This window comes from Delphinus delphis, chromosome 6, assembly GCF_949987515.2.
Source record: "Delphinus delphis chromosome 6, mDelDel1.2, whole genome shotgun sequence".
NCBI lineage: Eukaryota > Metazoa > Chordata > Mammalia > Artiodactyla > Delphinidae > Delphinus > Delphinus delphis.
Window position 1 is genome coordinate 2104079 of NC_082688.1, and position 13050 is coordinate 2117128.

A 13050-nucleotide genomic window follows, 5' to 3' on the forward strand; every position below is an offset into this window, starting at 1 on the left:
ACTGCTGAGCGTCAGTCTCATCATCTGTAACATGGGACAGTAATAGGGTTGTTATGAGGACTGAGGTGGCAGCGGTGGCCCGCGCCCTGCTTGGGGTGGATGCCCTGAATGTGCGCTCTGTTCCCGGTCCCTCAGGATGCTCCGAATATCACAGCCAACATCACCGCATCCCTGCTGAGCGTCTGTGAGTGGAGCAGGACGGTCAACCCTGAGGATGACACGGATCCCGCCCATGCTGACCTGGTCCTCTACATCACCAGGTAGCCGAGCTCCCCACTGGCGTGCCAGCCTGCCGGGGAGCTGCTCCCACTCTCTGCAAAGGTAGCCCGGTGGTGGGCGGGCACCTTAGCACTGCCCAGCTAGCTGTTCTCTCCTCCTGAGGTTTGACCTGGAATTGCCTGATGGGAACCGGCAGGTTCGGGGGGTCACCCAGCTGGGTGGCGTCTGCTCCCCCTCCTGGAGCTGCCTTATCATTGAGGATACCGGCTTCGATCTGGGGGTCACCATCGCCCATGAGATTGGGCACAGGTAAGAGGCCCCAACCCCTGTCCCCAAGCTCCGGACAAGGACGTGACCTGGGCCCCCAGGAGGGGAGGTCGTGGCTGGCAGTGGTCCCTAGAAGAGCCAGCTGGGGGAGTCTGTACTCTTGACCCCAACGGACTAGGGAGGGTGGGCGGGGGCAAGGGCTGGGAAATCTGATATTTCTTCATTACCGAAGCATTAAAAGAAAAAAAATTTTTTTTTCAAAATACGAGGAAAACAAACTTAGGAGCTAAAAAGTAATTTTTGTAGGAAATTCAGGTAAAGGAAAAGCCGGCTGCAAAAATTATCCCAAATCCCACCACTTAGAGAAAACGTCCATCTTTTCTTTACACACACACACACAATATTTTATTTGTAAATTTGGGAGTATGCTGTATATTGGTTAACTGCTTTTTTATGTAACAATATATCCCAAACATTTCTCCCAAACATTCTCTTAAAACATATATTGGTTTTTTTCGTACGCACCAGAATTTACTTAATTCTCCCCTCTTGTTAGTGGAGGGTTTCTTTCCTTTTTGATTTTTAGCCTTTTAATTATGAAAGTATATACCTGCTTGCTGTAAAAATTCAGAGTACAGAGACTCCTGAAGTGAAAAGTGGGTGTCTAACTTCCTTGCCCACCAGCCCCGCTCCCACCCGCAGGCCTTTCGCCCCCCCCCCCGAGAGTGCTGAGGGGTTCCCACACCCACCTCCACGGGCAAGGCTGGGGCTCCTACCCCCACAGCAGCCCACGGTGCGCACCTTCGCTCTCAGCTCTGCCCCTCCGTCTGACCTCTCACCCATCTGGCCCACCACCCATCACAGTTCCTCCATCTATCTTGTTTGGAGGAGAAAGAGGAATTGAAAACCATTGCCTTCCACTGGGAGCAGAAACTTTGGCCAGAGGTCCGACCTTTTCACGTCACCAGTACACATTCAGTTGGTGCTTTTCACACACCGAGCCGCCCCCAGGTCAAGAAAGCTGTCAGCAGTAGAGCCCCAAAGGCCCTCGAGCCATGGCCTCCCAAGCTCAGAACACCGCGGATGAGTCTGGCCTGCACATTTTTCAAGCCTTTTGATATGTATTAGCCAAAAGAGGCGGGGGCCACCGGGCCGGCCCAGCGCTCCCTCGGGAGGGAAACTGAGGCTGGGCGCCTGCGCGACGCGGCCCACCGCCGGGTTAGCTGGTGGCGGGGTCAGGGCGACTCCTGCGAGGGTGGGGGGACCCTGGCCACCGCCGGCCTCAGCGCCGCCGCCTCCGCAGCTTCGGCCTGGAGCACGACGGCGCGCCGGGCAGCGGCTGCGGGCCCAGCGGCCACGTGATGGCTTCCGACGGCGCCGCGCCCGCCCGCGGGGGCCCGGCGTGGTCCCCCTGCAGCCGCCGGCAGCTGCTGAGTCTGCTCAGGTAGCTGCACCCCCCGCCCCCCGGCACCGCCCCTCCCCGAGCGCCCCTCCTTCCCGTGCCCGGACCCACCCCTCCATCTGCCCTCAACCCTGTGCCCACTTCCGTGGCGTCCCCGCGCCCACCTCTCCACGGGCTCCCGGCACGTCTCAGGAGGCACTCCTACATCCCGCCTCTGCCCACCCCTCCCGCCCTCACCTCCTCGCGGCGTCCACCCCTCCATCTCTGCCCCCGCCCCGCCCCCGCCAGCCCATCCCTCTGGCCGCGCCCATCCCGCCCGCGCGCCACCTCCCTCCTTTCCATCGCCTCCCGCCCCTGTGCCCACCGCTCGGTTCTCCCCTGTCCACCTCCATCCCCTCGCAGACCCACTTCTCCACCCTCCCCCGCCCCCTGCATCTGCCCCTCCATCCCCTCTCCTCCCCTAGGCTCAAGCCTTGTCCTAGCCCAGGGTCAGCTCTTGGTGGGGCACACGGGCTGAGAACGCCCATCCTCGCCCACCCGAACCCGCCGCTTTAAACGCCCCCGCTTCCCGCGCCTACTCCATCCCGCGCCCACCTGCTGTCCGCCCCGGGCCTGAGCCGCGGCCTTGTCGCAGCGCAGGACGGGCGCGCTGCGTGTGGGACTCGCCGGGGCCGCAGTCCCAGCCCACGGGGCGCCCTTCCGAGGCGCACCCCGGCCTGTACTACGGCGCCGACGAGCAGTGCCGCGTCGCTTTCGGCCCGACGGCGGTCGCCTGCACCTTCCGCAGGGAGCACCTAGTGAGTCCAGCAGTGGGTGATGCGCACCGCTCCCCCGCCCCCCGCCCCTCCGCATCCCTCTATCCGCTCCTGCCCCCTGCGCGCTGTGAGACCCCACTGGCCCAGACTGTCCGGTGCCGCTCGAAATTCTCAACTTTTGAACAAGGGTGCCCACGTTTTCCTCTTGACGAGGCCCCACAAATTAGGTAGAGCTGGTCCCGATAGGGCCCCCGAGCCCGTGGACCTTGATGCTACCTAGGCAGTTACCGAGGGCTTCCCAGCCGATGGGAGCTGGAGGGCTTCCCAGAGGAAGTGACCTCTGAGCTGAACCCTACGGCCGGGGTGGGAGCTGGCAGTGGGAGGGGCGCTGAAGGGGGGCAGGCAGACCCCCTTCCCAGGACCGCACAGGACTTGCAGGCACTTTCGCCTTGGTGAGCCCCTTCCCCCTCGTAAAACATTAGGAATTATATCTTAGTGTTTTCGTGAGATATAGAACTTTACGTGTGTCCTTATAAATGCAGTGTTAATGTTATGTATTAGCATATTCTTTCTGATCTAGAAGGTCATCTTTTTTCTCCTGGTTTTAAAAGAGATGAAAACATTTTTGTGGGCCCTGGGCACTGTCCCTGTCCTGGTGGAGGAGTCCTCCACGGCTGTCCTCTCCCCCCACCACTGCCCAGGGAGCTGGCTGTGTCACCGTGTGCTGTGGTCTGGGAGGGGCAGTGATGGCCGGACACTGACCCCCAGGCCCTGGTGGCCCCTCGGCTGGCCATCTGTCTCCCCTCTTAGGACATGTGCCAGGCTCTCTCCTGCCACACAGACCCCCTGGACCAAAGCAGCTGTAGCCGCCTCCTTATTCCTGTCCTGGATGGGACAGAGTGTGGCGTGGGGAAGGTCAGAGCGGGGACTGAAGGGGCGTGGGAGCGTGTGTGTGTGTGTGTGTGTGTGTGTGTGTGTGTGTGTGTGGACAGAGTGTGGCGCGGGGAAGGTCAGAGCGGGGACTGGAGGAGCGTGTGAGCGTGTGTGTGTGTGTGTGTGTGTGTGCGTGCGCGCGTGTGCGTGTGTGCACGCTCTCACACGCTCACGCAGACCTGCGGCCTGCAGCCCTCACCCTGGGGTGGGAGACAGGAGGACCTCAGGAAGCAGGGGCTTAGGGCCCTGGAGCTGTTCTGGGTCCCGTCAGGACAGGTGGGCAGCAGGATGCCTGCGTGCACGCAGTGCTCGCCTTGCCCTCTGCAGGCGGTTCATAACAGCTAACGGCGAAGGCTTGCGCCTGACTCTGCCGGGGCGGGCGGGGCATCTGGCCTGCCCCGTCAACCTCCTCGCTGTTCCAGAGAGAGCGGGCGCTTGAGGGACGGCCACCCTGGGCCCGGTGTGGCTGCCTGGAGACAGGGATTGGGTTGTCGCCCGCCACCCAGAGGAGGCAAAGTTTTCCCGTGGCTGCGTGACCACCCCCCGCCCCCTGCCGGCCTGCAGCGGCCACCTGACGTCCTGCTCCCGGCCCAGTGCCCCTGCCCTCCCTTCTGCCCTGCATGGCCAGCCCTTCCTCCAGTCCCTGTCCTGCGGGAGGGGCTCTGCCCTCTTCTATTTAGCCCTGACTCCAGAGCCGGATGGGGGTCCAGTGCGTGTGTGTGCGTGTGTTTGTGGGGGGTGTACCTGTGGGTGTGGGATGCCCTGGGTGTGGGGTCCTGTGGGTGTGGGATGCCCTGGGTGTGGGCACCTGTGGGTGTGGGATGCCCTGGGTGTGGGGTCCTGTGGGTGTGGGATGCCCTGGGTGTGGGCACCTGTGGGTGTGGGATACCCTGGGTGTAGAACGTGGTTCCGTCCTTCTCTTGCAGTGGTGCTCCAAGGGGCACTGCCGCTCCCTGGCGGAGCTGGCCCCCGTGGGGGCGGTGCACGGGCACTGGTCTAGCTGGGGTCCGGCCAGTCCTTGCTCCCGCTCCTGCGGAGGAGGTGTGGTCACCAGGAGACGGCAGTGCAGCAACCCCAGGTGCCGCGTGGAGGGCTCTGTCTGTGGGTCGGGGGGTGGCTGCTTCGCGTTCCCTGGCGGGGGGCTGGGGGTCACCCTCCTCTCACCCGTGTCTCGTGGGCATTTTCAGACCTGCGTTTGGGGGGCGTGCGTGCGTAGGTGCTGACCTCCAGGCCGAGATGTGCAACAGCCAGGTAGGCCTGCTTCCCGGGCAGGGTGAGGGGGTGCCGTTGGCAGCACTGGGTCCGGAGGAGCCCAAGGGCCAGGGCGGCTGTCACTTGTGGTTCACATACGGCGTTTTGAGAGTGAAGGTGATGCTATTAATACCTGCCCTGGGACCACTGTGCATTCACCGGGAGGGTCCCACCCCTGAAAGCAGCCGCCCTGAAGAGTCCCCCTCCCTCCCTGGATGCCACTGCCCTGCAGGGCTGCCCGTTTCTGCGCTGAGAACGACCCTCCTCTCCGGCAGCCAAGTCCACTACCGCGAGAGCATGGGCGATTCTTTTAGTTATAAGTTCAGGTGAATTTCACCTAGCGTAAAATCAACCATCTGAAACTGTGTAGTTCAGGAGCACGAAGTACATTCACAATATCATGCAACCACCACCTCCATCGAGTTCCAAACCATTTCCGTCACCCCAGAGTAGAACCCCGTGCGCATCAAGCAGCCGCTCCCGTGCCGCCTCTCCCAGCGCCCGCCAACCAGCAGCCTACTTTCTACCTCTGTGGATTTACCTACGCTGGACATTTCATATAAGTGGAATCATACGATATGTGACTTTTTGCGGCTGGCTTCTCTCACTCACCGTGTTGTTTTCGAGGTTCAGCCATGTACCATGTATCAGAGCTTCACTCCTTTTTCTTTTTTTACGGTTTATTCTTATTTATTTTTTATAAATTTATTTACTTTATTTATTTATTTTTGGCTGCGTTGGGTCTTTGTTGCTGCGTGCAGGCTTTCTCTAGTTGCGGCGAGCGGGGGCTACTCTTCGCCGCGGTGCATGGGCTTCTCATTGCGGTGGCTTCTCTCGTTGCAGAGCACGGGCTCTAGGCACGCGGGCTTCAGTAGTTGTGGCTCGCGGGCTCAGTAGTTGTGGCTCGTGGGCTCTAGGGCACAGACTCAGTACTCGTGGCTCACGGGCTTAGTTGCTCCGCGGCATATGGGATCTTCCCGGACCAGGGCTTGAACCGTGTCCCCTGCATTGGCAGGCAGACTCTCAACCACTGCGCCACCAGGGAAGTCCCTATTCTTTTCTTCTTATATTTTCTTATTTTTTTGTTGGGTTATGGTTGCTTTACAATGTTGTGTTAGTTTCTGCCGTACAACACAGTGAATCAACTATACGTATACATATATCCCCTCCCTCTAGAACCTCCCTCCCATCCAGAACTTCACTCCTTTTTATGGCTGAATAGTATTCCACTGGATGGATGGACCACATCTCGCTCATCTGTTCATCCGTTGTCCATTTGTCCGTACATTGGGGCTGTTTCCGTCTTTGGTTGTTGGGAATAGTGCCGCTAATGAATATGTGCGCACGTGGACTTTTTTTTTTTTTTTTTTTTGCGGTACGCGGGCCTCTCACTGCTGTGGCCTCTCCTGCTGCAGAGCACAGGCTCCGGACGCGCAGGCTCAGAGGCCATGGCTCACGGGCCCAGCCGCTCCGCGGCACGTGGGATCCTCCCGGACCGGGGCACGAACCTGTGTCCCCTGCATCGGCAGGCGGACTCAACCACTGCGCCCCCAGGGAAGCCCCGTGGATTTTTTGAGCGCCAGCTTTTCACTCTTTCGGGTGTACACCTCAAAGTGGAATTGCCAGATCCCATGGGGATTCTAAGTTTAAGTCCTTGAGGAACCTCTGAGCCATTTCCCATAGCAGCTGAACCATTTGGCCTCCCCACCAGCAACGTGCGAGGCGTCCAATTTCTCCACACCCTCTCCAGCACTTACCTGTGTTTCCCACACGGCCATCAGAGTGGGTGTGAAGGCGTGGAGTGATTCCTCTGGCCTTGACTCAAGATCTGCACGTGTTGAGACCCTCCCTCCCCCCCCCCCGCCCCCACCTTCTCCAGGCAGACTCCGAGGCCTCCCCAGACCAGGAGAAAGGAGTCCTTGCCTGGGGTGGGGGAGGGCCAGGCCTGCAAGGAGGGCAGCCGTGGTCCCCGCACCTACTCGGCAGGGCCACTCGGATTCTTTTCCTCTTGACTCCAGTGCAAAAAAGGCCAGGACGCCCGCCCGCGGAGGTTCTTGTGCGGAAGCCCTTTGCTCTTGACTCCTGTGACTTTTCCAATTACCAGCCTCTGGAGGTGCAGACATAGCGAATACACATACTCAGCCCCGTTTTCTGAAGTTGGGGCCTCCTGCCCGCCCGCAGTGCTGTTTGCCTGGCTTTCCTCTGCGTTGCTGGGTGGTAGGCCCCCATCAGCGGAGGAAGGCTCGACATCCCCACTTTACAGAGCAGGGAACTGAGGTGCAGCCAGGAGCTGGGCTCCAGCCCACGTCTTGGCCCTCGCACTGCCGGGGGCCTTGCTGTCTCCCGGGGCGAGGGTTCCCTGCCTGAGCCCCCTGCTCCGAGCCCCCTGCCCCGGCCCCTCCCGTGCCCGTCCTCTGCCTCCTTCCACCAGGCCTGCGAGAAGACCCAGCTGGAGTTCATGTCGGAGCAGTGCGCGCAGACCAACGGGGAGCCCCTGCGCCTCTCCCCGGGCAGCACCTCCTTCTACCGCTGGGGCACGGCCGAGCAGTACAGTCGAGGTGGGTCCCGGGGGGTGCCGGGGCGAGCCAGGCCTGAGACCCCGGGGCAGGGAGAGTCGTTGGGGGAGACCCACCATCCCTCTGATGCTGTTGAGAGCAGGCTTCGGCCCTGCATCAGACATGGCACGCCTCCCACCCTGGCTAGCAGGTCAGGCCACGACTTCTCATCTCTGAGTCTCGGTTTCCCCATCTGCAAAATGGAGGTAAGAGGCGTAGCTTGCTGCCAGCATTGCTGGCAGGAGTCAGTGCGATGGCACAGGGGAAGCCCCGAGCGTGCTCCCTGGCTCGTAATTCAGTAACTTTTATTACATCGCCGTGTGATTACTGCCTCAGGAGGCAGGACAGGTGGGAAATAGAAACCTGGCCTCAAATGCAGAGAGCGAAGCGGGATGGCGCTCGGGGGTCGGTGAGGGCCCACCTGGATCGTGTTTCACAGGGTCACTGCCCTCCCTGCTCCCTGCCACCCTCCCATCCGGGTTTCTTGTCCTTCTGCTCTCCCAGGGGACGCTCTGTGTAGATATCTGTGCCGGGCCATTGGCGAGAGCTTCATTGTGAGGCGTGGGGACAGTTTCCTGGATGGGACACGGTGTGTGCCAAGCAGCCCTCAGGAGGATGGGACCCTGAGCCTGTGCGTGTCGGGCAGCTGCAAGGTAGGCGTGCTCGGGCAGTGGAGGTGCCCTTCTATCCACTGTGGCCCCGAGGCCTCTCGCATCAGAAACCAAGATGCTAAGGGGCCTTCGAGGGGTCAGGTCTGGGGGGTGCTGCCCCCGTGAAGCTGCAGTAGAGTCTGCACTGGGTGATGCTGGGATACAGGGCCGAGCTTGGGGTCAAGAGCCTTGCTGTGACCTTGGACAAGTCATTTCAGCTTGCCTCCTGCACAGATGTCAGAAGCTGCAGAAATGCCCCATTTGGTTGTGTGAACCTCAGAGCTGTGGGTGTCAGTGGGCCAGCACCGTCCCATGACGTCACCCGGGTCTCACCTGCCACTCTCCTTTGCTCAGATGTTTGGCTGTGACGGCAGGATGACTTCCGGGCAGGTGCGAGATGTGTGCCAGGTGTGTGGCGGGGACAACAGCACGTGCCGTCTTCAGAACGGCTCTTTCACGGCCGGGAGAGCCAGAGGTAGGGCCCTCCCTGGGGGTGAAGGGCCGGTTCCCCCCAGCCTCCAAGAAACCCCACAGCCCAGAGCCTGGGTGCCGGCTGCCTGGGTGGCGGGGCCCGCACTCTGGCTCAGCCCTGGGCCCTCTTAGCGGCCTCAGCCTCCGCGTTCCTCTCTGCCAGCCTCCCCATGAGGCTCAGCTTTTGGTGATGAGGCCCCTGCTGGGGTTGTGGCACATCGGTAACGGTTGCTCCGTGTACCTGTGGTGCAGAAAAAATACAGACGTTGGGAAATCTGTGGTGGGCTGTCCTCTCCTCTCCTGCTCAAGGACTCTTAACAGGAGGGACCTTATGCTCGGAAAATCCTTGACTTTGATCCATTTATAGAACAGGTCAGGTCTTTTGCAAAGTCAGTCGAGGAGTTGAGTCCCACCTCCCTCTGGCGCTGAAATCTGCTCCCTTTGACTGTGACCTAAGTGACCTGAGACCACCCCTCCCCCCCCGCTTCCTCCTAGAGTATGTCACATTCCTGACCATTACCCCCAACCTGACCAGCATATACGTCATCAACCACAGGCCTCTCTTCACGCACCTGGGTGAGTTGGCCAGAGGACGCCCACAGGAGTTAACCAGACCGTGAAGGTCGAGGGCGCAGCCCCAACGTGCCGTCACTTCTGATGCCACCTGCAAGTTCGGGTGCTCCCCAAGCTGCCGTCCGTTGGACGACTCGCTGGGAGGACTCCCAGAACTCTGAGAGCTGTTACGCTCACCGTTACAGCTTATTACAGGGGAAGGATACAAAATAAAAGCAGCCAAAGGAAGAGATGCTAGGGCAGCGTCAGGGAGGGCGCCGTGTCCAGCTCAAAAGCGACCACACGCACGGTGTACCGCCTACTCTGGGAGCTCTCCTGAGCTCAGGGTCCAGGTGCTATGGGGCTCCGTTATGTAGACACGATTGGGGGATGGATTGATCGCCCCCTGGACGATCTCAGTCTTCAGGTTGGCGGAGGCTTGGTGACTCAAGGCCGCCACCCTAAGTCATGTGTTTGGTCTTTCTGGTGTGGCCAGCTCCCACCCTAAACAAAGACGGTCTGGGTCAGGTCAGACACAGGGCGCAGGTCAGACCTGTCTCTGGGCAAGGCTGACCTCTTTACTTAACGCCGCTGTGGGGCTTTATTTCCAGGGGGCGCCCTGTCCTGACCTTGGAATCTGGGGTGGGGTGCTTGCCCTGGGGTCCTTGAGCCCCCGTAGAGTGGGGTGTGAGTGCACTTGGTGAGGGAGCAGGTCCACGGCACTCACCAGGTTCCAGGAAGAGGCACAGAGTCACCGCGTGGGGAGCCTCCCGTGGTCAGACACCCTGTTCAGAGCGTGGGATACCAGGAGGACCTGCTCCCCGGGAAGGCTGGGGATCCTGGGGCGGGAGTGGCAGGTGCGGCCGTGGAAGTCATGCCCCGTTGGCCCAGTTGTTGTCACCTTTCCTTAAACAGGACCTGTCTGTGAGGGGTGCGGTGCTGGCTCCCACGGTGGGAGGTGGGGGTTCTCTGTGGTGCTGATGGCCCCTCCCCCAACAGCAGTGAGGATCCGTGGGCGCTACGTCGTGGCCGGAAATGCGAGCATCTCTCCCAGCACCACCTACCCCTCCCTCCTGGAGGACAGCCGCATCCAGTACAAAGTGACCCTGACTGAGGACCGGCTGCCCCGCCTGGAGGAGATCCGCATCCAGGGCCCCACCCAGGACGACATGGAGATCCAGGTGACTGGGGGCCTCCCCCTGGCGTCCGCTGGTCCGTCAGCTCAGACGCACACCTCTTCATTCTCTCGGCGGCCGCCGGGGGGCCTGGGGTCCCCGTGCTCAGAGCCCACGGGAGTTCTGGCGTGCTGGGAGTGGGTCAGAGGGAGAGCCCTGTGCAGGGGTCCGGGGCTTCCCGGGACAGGGGCTGTGCTGCCGAGGTCTGAGATGAGCTGACGCTGCAGGCCGAGCAGGGAGGGGAGTGTCTTGAGCGAGCAGTGCGTGCCCAGGAGAGGTGCTTAGGAGGGAGGGAGGAAGGGGACCCTCCAGGTGAGGAGGCTGGAGGGCCAGGCAGACCTGGAGGGGCCTTGCTGGCCGTGTGAGGAGTTCAGGCTTCCTCCTGGGGGCCTGGGGAGCTGCTGGGGGTCTGTGTAGGGCGGAGTTGGGGTCGGGCTACGTCAGACCCGGACGAAGGAGGGTGGGGGGCACGAGACCGTGGGGGAGGCTGGTTGGGCCAGTGCCCAGATTAGAGACCCACCGTGGGGGCATCTAATGCAAGAGGAGCAGAGGCAGCCCGAGAGCTGGAAGCAGGGTGACCCAGGGGTCAAGAGCCCAGGCTAGGGACTCAGCCCAGAGTTCAGATCCTGGCTCTGCACAAACTTGGACAAAAGACTTAATTTTCTGAGCCTCAGTTTCCCCGTCTGCAAAATGAGACTAAGCCGACCTACGTGACGTGAAGATGCGTTTGTTTTTTCTTCAAAACGACGCACAGCAAGCGCTTGGCAGACTGTCTGGTGCCCCACACGTGCACACGGAGGGTGGCCAGGCTGCATAAGTGCGTGCGGACTCGCCTCTCCAAGTGCCCAAGGCCCCATCCTAGCAGCGGGCATGAGACACCCAGAAGTTCCGGGACAAAGGGGCGGGCACTGTGAGGGCCGGAACTGGAGCCTGAATATCCCCTTCCCGCGCTTCGCTGTCCTCTGGCGGGGATGCTGGGTTCCCCAGATCTTCATCTGCAGAGTGGGGGCCAGATGGCAGTCCCGCCTCCTGGGGTCGTGGGCGGGCAGCGTGGGCGGCAGGCCCTGGCCCAGGGGCAGCTCTGGGTGCATGTGGGTTCTCGCTGTTTCTTTGGGAGCCCCGGCTGTGCTTGGGTGTGTCCCGCACGCTGTAACCTCGTCTGCAAGCGGCGCCTCGTGTGCTTTGCTGAGGAAGGTGCTGGAGGGAGGACGGGAAGTAGTGGACGTTGAAATAGCCCTTGACAGCCTTTGTGGGGGAGTCCAAGTCTCCACGGCCCCTCACTTTGGTCTAGCAGCCCCACCCTCTGCTCCCACGGCTGGGGAGGCAGCAGGGGCTCCCCCAGAAGTCCAGGCCAGGCCAGAGCGAGCCCCACCAGTGAACAGTTAACCACTTCCCCACCTCCCCACGTGGCCCAGTTCACCCACCTCCCCGCCCCTGGGAACGCTGTTCCAAGGGCTGGGTGTCAAGCAGCTCTGTTGTCATCCTTTGCGGTGAGGATAAAAAATACAGATTCCGGGGCCCCTCTCAGAGACACTCAACCAGGACCTGCTGTGGGGTGTGTGTGTGCCAAGAACCCGCATTTTAGCAGAGGACTGTGACGGGTGGCCAGATGAGGTGTTGTGGGAGTAGATGCTGGAACCTTGGGGGCGTCCTCCTGGCCTCTGCCCACCAGACTGGCCCCTCACAGGACCCAGTGACCCTCCTGAAGTACGGACAGACCCAGGCTCCCTGCTGGACACTCTTCCTTAACTCTCTGTGTCCTCAGGCTCGAGGCCAAGCTGCCAGACAGCTACAGGGCCCCTGATCCAGCCCCTTCCTGCCCACCTCTGGGTCTCATCTCCTGCTGCAGAAGCCTGAGCTGTGCTGGTCTCACACCAGGCTGGGGCTGGGCTCCCCTCTGCTGGAACACCCCTTCACCCGCCTCCACGCCTCTCCGCACCCTGGTCAACCTCAGCACCTTCTTCGTGCTCCCATAATCCCCTGTGCGAACCTCTATCCCCGCACCTACCACCAGCCCACCCTCCCCCACCCCACTGTGAGCCTGGGGCAGCGTCCTGGTCACCGGGCCGTCCTCGAAGCGTGGCGTGGGGTCAGTGTCGGTGGTGGCTTGCCGAGGGAAAGAGTATAGAGATGGAGGAATGAAATATCGAAGGCTTCCCGGAGGAGGTGGCCGTGACAGTGGCCCTCAGACAGCCCGCTGGACTGGCCCCGGCTCTCCGTGTGTCTCGTGCAGGTTTACAGGCGCTACGGTGAGGAGTATGGCAGCCTCGCCCGCCCAGACATCACCTTCACCTACTTCCAGCCCAAGCGTCGGCCGGCCTGGGCGTGGGCTCCCGTGCGGGGGGCCTGCTCGGTGAGCTGTGGGGCAGGTGAGGCCCGGGGCAGGGCTCGCCTGAAAGCCTGGTTTGCTCCCCGCACGGAGGTGGTCTAGCCCCCCTCTCTCCCCGCAGGGCTGCGCTGGGTGACCCACAGCTGTCGGGACCAGGCAGCGAACGAGTGGGTGGAGGCTGCCCGGTGCGCAGGGAGCCGGCAGCCAGCGGCGTGGTCCGAGTCATGTACCTCCGTACCCTGTCCCCCGTCGTGAGTGTGCCTGGGGCTCAGGCGCTCACCGCTCCAGGGGGGTGACCGCCCCGCCTGGGAGGCTGAGGGAGGGGCCCACCCCCTGGCAGGAGCACAGGGCTAGGCACAGAGCCGTCCCTGTTGGGGGCAGGGCTGGGGCAGCCGCCCACAGGCACTTTTAGACAGTGGTCCCCAGGCTCAGGTGCAGCTTGGGGACACCTGGAGAGGTGGAGGGCTGGGCTGCCTGTACCTGCGCGGTGT

The 13050-nt window shown here is 61.8% G+C and overlaps 1 protein-coding gene across 3 annotated transcripts in view; it reads left to right on the plus strand.

The window, feature by feature from the left end:
* The window catches only part of ADAMTS13 (ADAM metallopeptidase with thrombospondin type 1 motif 13), a 30868-nt gene that overhangs the window by 6641 nt on the left and 11177 nt on the right, over positions 1-13050 (plus strand). For 2 of the 3 annotated variants that reach the window (XM_060013827.1, XM_060013824.1), the window contains exons 5-18: positions 136-260; positions 382-528; positions 1790-1930; positions 2523-2685; positions 3454-3558; positions 4503-4654; positions 4764-4827; positions 7259-7385; positions 7887-8035; positions 8387-8507; positions 8999-9079; positions 10055-10236; positions 12464-12599; positions 12681-12810. In XM_060013827.1, coding sequence (XP_059869810.1) covers positions 136-260; positions 382-528; positions 1790-1930; positions 2523-2685; positions 3454-3558; positions 4503-4654; positions 4764-4827; positions 7259-7385; positions 7887-8035; positions 8387-8507; positions 8999-9079; positions 10055-10236; positions 12464-12599; positions 12681-12810 — 1823 coding nt within the window. The remainder of the gene's footprint in view (positions 1-135; positions 261-381; positions 529-1789; positions 1931-2522; positions 2686-3453; positions 3559-4502; positions 4655-4763; positions 4828-7258; positions 7386-7886; positions 8036-8386; positions 8508-8998; positions 9080-10054; positions 10237-12463; positions 12600-12680; positions 12811-13050) is intronic. The other variant, XM_060013825.1, reaches the window with a different exon arrangement.